Source organism: Sinocyclocheilus grahami, unplaced genomic scaffold, assembly GCF_001515645.1.
Source record: "Sinocyclocheilus grahami isolate Dianchi unplaced genomic scaffold, SAMN03320097.WGS_v1.1 scaffold110.1, whole genome shotgun sequence".
NCBI classification, from domain to species: Eukaryota; Metazoa; Chordata; class Actinopteri; order Cypriniformes; family Cyprinidae; genus Sinocyclocheilus; species Sinocyclocheilus grahami.
Genome location: NW_015505289.1, coordinates 2112233 through 2117915, shown reverse-complemented (window position 1 = coordinate 2117915; position 5683 = coordinate 2112233). Strand labels below are relative to the sequence as shown.

Here is a 5683-nt window from a genome sequence, read left to right as displayed (position 1 = left end):
ACAATACAATGTCCCCCATGTAGATAAAAATAGCGATATATTTAAGATGGTTAATGTAGTTCTAGAGAGTGTGTCTCATACTGATGGCAGAAAACTTTCAATCCTATTTCTGCTCTGAAAAAAGTGTTTTAGGCAGCAGAAAAAATAACACAAAAATAACTTAAATTACTTTCCTTAAAAATGCATTAGCCTATATAGATTTGACTAACTCTTTACTTTAATAATGTACCAATTTTAAACAATACATTTATAAATACAAATAAATGTAAAAAGTTCCTCAGCGTTGTGATCACAAACAGTTCAGGAGAAGGAATCCAAGAAAGCATCTCAACAGCAGGAGTATTTAAACCGAAACTACTCATTTTGTACCAGTTTATCATCCACTGAAGTAATTTGTAAACATTTTACTTTGCACACCTTGACTCTCAAACCTGACTGCATTTCTCAGACTCTGCCAGAAAAAGCCTTCTGCCGCTGGGTTCCTGGGCCACTCCAGCACACTATGTGCACACAGGCAGCGCCGCAAGTTTAGGATTCTCGACTGCCGAAGAATGGGTTCCAACAAGACCAACACCATCACATCTATGCCCTCTTCCAGCAGCCTTTGTTGTGCTAGGAAAGCTGCCATCATGAAAATCCCACTGTGAACAAATCCCTCCGTCAGCACAAATACCGTCTTCCTACTCTGGTTTACACTCTGGTTCAGGTTATCCATGATCGGTATACCAGGAGTCCAATCTCTTTCCGCCAGACAGAGTGGACGAACTCGTCTTCCTCTATCTTCCAGTTCAAAACGCAAGTGGTTCAGTACCCATTCTGCCACCATCGGATCCTTGGTGTCATACATTACAAAGGCATCATAAGTGCAGTCGTTCGTCTTCAAGTAATAACTTCTTATTTTGGCTCTCCAGAAACTATAAATGTACGATATGTCCCAGTAGAACACATGTATCATGATCGTTGTAGACATCATGACAGTGATGATGGATGAGGTGAGTACATATAGGATTTGAGCTATACTGTTGTTGATGCAGGCGTTTTTAAAGTCCAGACTGACCATTGGATGTCCCCTTTTGGATTCCGGAAGGTCACACAAAACGTCCGTTGCTAGATGAGGAAGGACTGTCTCACTATTCTCCAACCAGAGAATGAAGTCCAGAAGGTCACAGGTGCAGTGGATAGGGTTTCTATGCAGGTTTAGTATGCGTAGGTAGTGATCGCTACCTGTCTGGAAGGATGCGTCGCTGATGTGCTGCAAGCGGTTGAAAGCAAGACTGAGGATCAGCAGGCTTTTGACATCTTTGAGAAAGCTGTGATGCAACTTGAAGATCAGATTATGGCTCAAGTCTAAGACCTTCAACGAACTTGTATATTTTGATAGTTTTCTAGTGGCTTTACTGAGCTTGTTCTTACTTAGATCCAGAGTCTCTAACTGGGGTAAATATTTGAGCTGTTCCCACTCAAAATCTGCAAGTGTGTTCCTGCTCATGCTAAGATATTTTATTGTCTTTGGAAAAAAGCTGAATATATCATCTGGTATTTCATTAAGCTTGTTAAGTGATATATCAAGGTGAGTTAGGTTTAAGAGAGACTTAAAAAGACCTTTGAATCCACGGTCCTTCTTCCACATTATATCCAGTCGATTGGCTTGAAACTGCAGTTCCTTCAGCGAGTCGCTCTTCAGAGTCTTGTTGGTTAGCGAATTAATCTCATTCCAACTGAGATTGAGCACTTTGAGGAACTGAAGGTTTTCCAGAAAAGTCAGACTGTTCCTGACACCCGCCACCTCAAAGTAATGTTTGTTGTGACTTAAATCCAAAACTTCTAATTCTTTCAGTTCATTTAAAGCAGAATCCAAACACATGTAGACTCTGTTGTGAGACAAATCTAGGTACTTTAGCTTGGGAAAGTGAGTAAACTCTGTACCATTGAAATAAGAAGCAATGAAGTTGGAGGAAAGATTGAGGCAAGTTATGTTCTCTGCTCCTGTGAAGAAATTTGGATTGATATGGTAAATGTTGTTCCTGCTGAGGTCCAAAACTGGTCCTGTTGCCAGACATTCGGCTTTGGTAAATGGAGGATAATGGCGGAACTGTTCATTTGTGTGAATGTAGGGGCCTTCACGGTGGTCTCCTTCATTGTCATCAGAAAGAACATCACTTCTGCACTCCTGTCTCCGAATAGGACTTGTGAATGTTAGCCTGTTGTCAATCAATGAAATCAAAGAGAGGTTGTGAAAGTTCTTGAACACTGATAGATTGACATGTTGGAGAAAGTTGACTCCCAAATTCAGAACGGATAGGTTTCTCAAACCAAAGAGAGGTTGGAGATCTTCCTCACAAAGATTATGGAAAATATAGCCTTCTAGGTGAAGTGTTTGTAGTGATTCCAAACTAGCAAAACCTTTCGAGAGTTTCAATCTTGGGTAAAATGTTTGAGACGGATTATTGTATGAGAAATCTACAACTTCCAATTGCGGTAGGACACTGAAGAATTGTCCTCTTTCAAATTCACTTATCAATGAGTTGAAGGAAAGATACAAATACTTTAACATAGTAAGGTTCCGGAACCATGACGTGTTGATCGTTTGTAAAGAATTTCCAGACAGTCGTAGGTCTTGTAGTTTGGATAGTTCACTAAAAGCATTTGGATGAATCTGTAGAGCGTTATTCTTTGTCTGACAGGTAGTGCATGGGAATGGAGCGGTGAAACAAAAAGGGCAGTTTCCAGATAAATCAAGAACTCTCAGGTTTGTTAGGCTGTTCAGGTCAGAGGCATGAACACAGTCAATCCTATTTAGGAGAAGTGAAAGTTTGCGGAGGGATCTAGGTAAAGCAGATGGTATTTTTTTTAGTCCATTTTTGGACAGTTCTAGCTCAGTTAGATTTAATTGTTGAAATGTTTCATTGTGAATTGTCAGTTCTATATTGACATTATGATAGCAGTTCCGGTTTAATGTCAAAACTTTGAGTTTCTTTGTTCCAGCAAAATCTGATGGTCCAATTGTCTTGATACGGTTGGAATTGAGGCTCAGCCTTTGCAGTCCAGGAGGGAGGTCTCTTGGAAATGCTGTAATCCTATTATCATCGAGTAGCAAACTCTTCAGTTTAGCCAATTTTGAAAAAATCCCATGATCTTTTTCAAGGCATTTTTCAATCTGATTCTTTCTGAGGTTTATGCATGTAACATTAGTCAGATTCCAGAAGGCATCATTTGGGAGGTATCTTATTTTATTATCTGCAAAGTCTAGTTCAGTTGTATTCCAGATCAGGTTTTTCGGAATTCGTTTCAAAGATCTTCCCGAACAGTCCAAGGCGACGGAGCTGTTGGACAGTGTCACATCACATGGAAGCTTTCGCCAAGCCCAGTTGAGGCCTTGAGATGAGTGGAGAGTGCATATCAAAATAAACACAAGTATCATTTTCTTAAGATTGTGGGGACTCCTGTGAATAAGAGAATGTATTATTAGATATTTTCTGAAGTTGTCCAAATTGGGTATTCAAGGTATGTCCAGATAAAATCCAGCCATTGTAAATATAACAAGAATGGTTTGCACGACATCGATGTAACCTGGCAGCCAAGCAGGGCCGGTGAAAGGGGGTGATAATTATAGGTCCCCCTCTGCCCAGGGGGCCCACTAAATCCAGTAATTATGCTATTTATTCCCCTACTCTTATATGAATAATTTTAGTAGGCCTATTACAAAGTCAGCTTGTATGCCTGAGAGTTTAATGAAAACCAAAAAAAAAAGCAATTTACTTTAAAATGCTTTCCAAATATTTTCTCTCTTCCCTCCATAATAATGGTTTAGTCTGATGGTTATTAATTATTTCTGCTCAGTCTTCTACAAAAAGGAGAGGGATCCAATAAAATCGCAGGTCCCACCCCAGCTAGTGAACAGAACCAATCAGAGTTGAGGCTGCTCCGAGAACAGTTGAAGTTAGAAGTAAAGTTAAAGTGGAAGTGAGGCTGACTGAAAATGTGGCGGGGAGGGGGGGTTTGGGGGGATTCTGGGCACCAGTAACGTCATGAAAAGGAGAGGGAGGCCAGGAGAACTGCTTAATCAGTCTATCAAAAGGTTGTTTTGCAAGACAGGTTAGTGCATTTTTTTTTAATAAAAAAAAATACAGAATACAACTCACTGCACCGATGGATATATTTATTCGCTTTATTTAATAAAATATTATGCAGTACCATATTATCTTCAAAAATGAAGACAATGAGAAATTTAAGTGGTTTTATTTTACATGACTGCATTCTTTCACATTCCTGAATGTTTACCTCACCTGTTAGACACAGACTGACTGGAGATACAAGCAATACATTTATATTATTTTTATTGCTTTTGCTGTTGTCCAATAAAAACCCAGGCACACAATGTCTGCAAGATGTGTTTTGAAGAGCATTTCATCAGGAAAACATCTATTGTGTACAAAGATTGGATAAACATCTTTTAAAAAGCCGTTTTACATATATTCTAAATAATAAACATCTTAAAGACATCTTCTAAATGTCTATATGACAGACGTATTGCAGATGATCAAATACTATAAAAAATCAAATTGTCACCTCCGTGATGTATGTGTGCTATCAGGGAACCATTATTTGCATGTATGTATGTATGTATGTATCTATTAATTTTGTTTTGTTATTTCATAAAAAATAAAAAAAAAAGCATGGCACCAGATGAGGGCCTCCATGCCATATCTTGTACTATATGATTTGAGTAGAGGGCAGTGGGGGCCAACATCAGTATTTTTTTCAGGGGGCCCAGAATTCCCTAGCTATGCGCCCCTGCAGCCAAGGAGAGTGGAACGCGCATGCGTGAACAATGATGACTTCACTGTACTAGTCAGTGGGGGCACTAGACGCTGTTGAGTGATAATGATAATTCAAAATGTGATGTACATCACATTCTCATAACTAAAATCACCTTTGAAAAGGAAGAGATTTCAGAGCATCGATGAGATTCAGGAAAATACGACGAGGCAGCTGATGGCGAGTCCAACAAATGATTTTGCAGAGTGTTTTGAACAGTGGAAGAGACGCTGTGTGAGGTCCCAATGTGGCTACTTTAAAGGGGACTGAGTACAATGTTTCTTGTATTTAATTCAATACATGTCTATATTTCATATTACATGGCTGGATACTTTCCGGACAGACCTCATATGCCAACATGGACAGGTTGGCTGGCAGCTCTTATCCTAAAAACCATGACCAGACCTAAACTAAGCAAAATAAAAGAAAACATGACCCAAACTATACGTTAAATAGAGGTTCACTTTTTTTTCTGTGAATTATTGGCTACTGAGAGTTTTGAAAGAAGTATCAAGTCAAGTCACCTTTATTTATATAGTGCTTTATACAATAAAGATTGTGTCAAAGGAGCTTTACAGTGTTAAACAGGAAAAACGTGTGCTGATATAATGCAAGAGGACAGTAGAAACCAGTCAAAGTCAGTTTATTGTTGCTTCAATATCATTATCTTTATGCTCACCAAGGCTGCATTTGATGAAAAAATACAGCAAAAACAGAAATATTGTGAAACATTTTTATAGTTTAAAATAACTTTTTACTATTTTGATATATATTTTAAATGTATTTATTCCTGTGATGCAATGCTGAAGTTTCAGCAGTGTTTCCAGTGTCACATGATCCTTCAGAAATCATTCTAATATGCTGA

The 5683-nt window shown here is 38.7% G+C and overlaps 1 protein-coding gene across 1 annotated transcript; it reads right to left on the bottom strand.

Moving 5' to 3' along the window:
* Positions 1–376: 376 nt before the first annotated feature.
* LOC107589031 (toll-like receptor 8) lies at positions 377–3421 on the bottom strand. Its single transcript, XM_016277326.1, has one exon. The coding sequence runs from the start codon at positions 3419–3421 to the stop codon at positions 377–379; it is 3045 nt and encodes a 1014-aa protein (XP_016132812.1).
* Positions 3422–5683: the final 2262 nt, after the last annotated feature.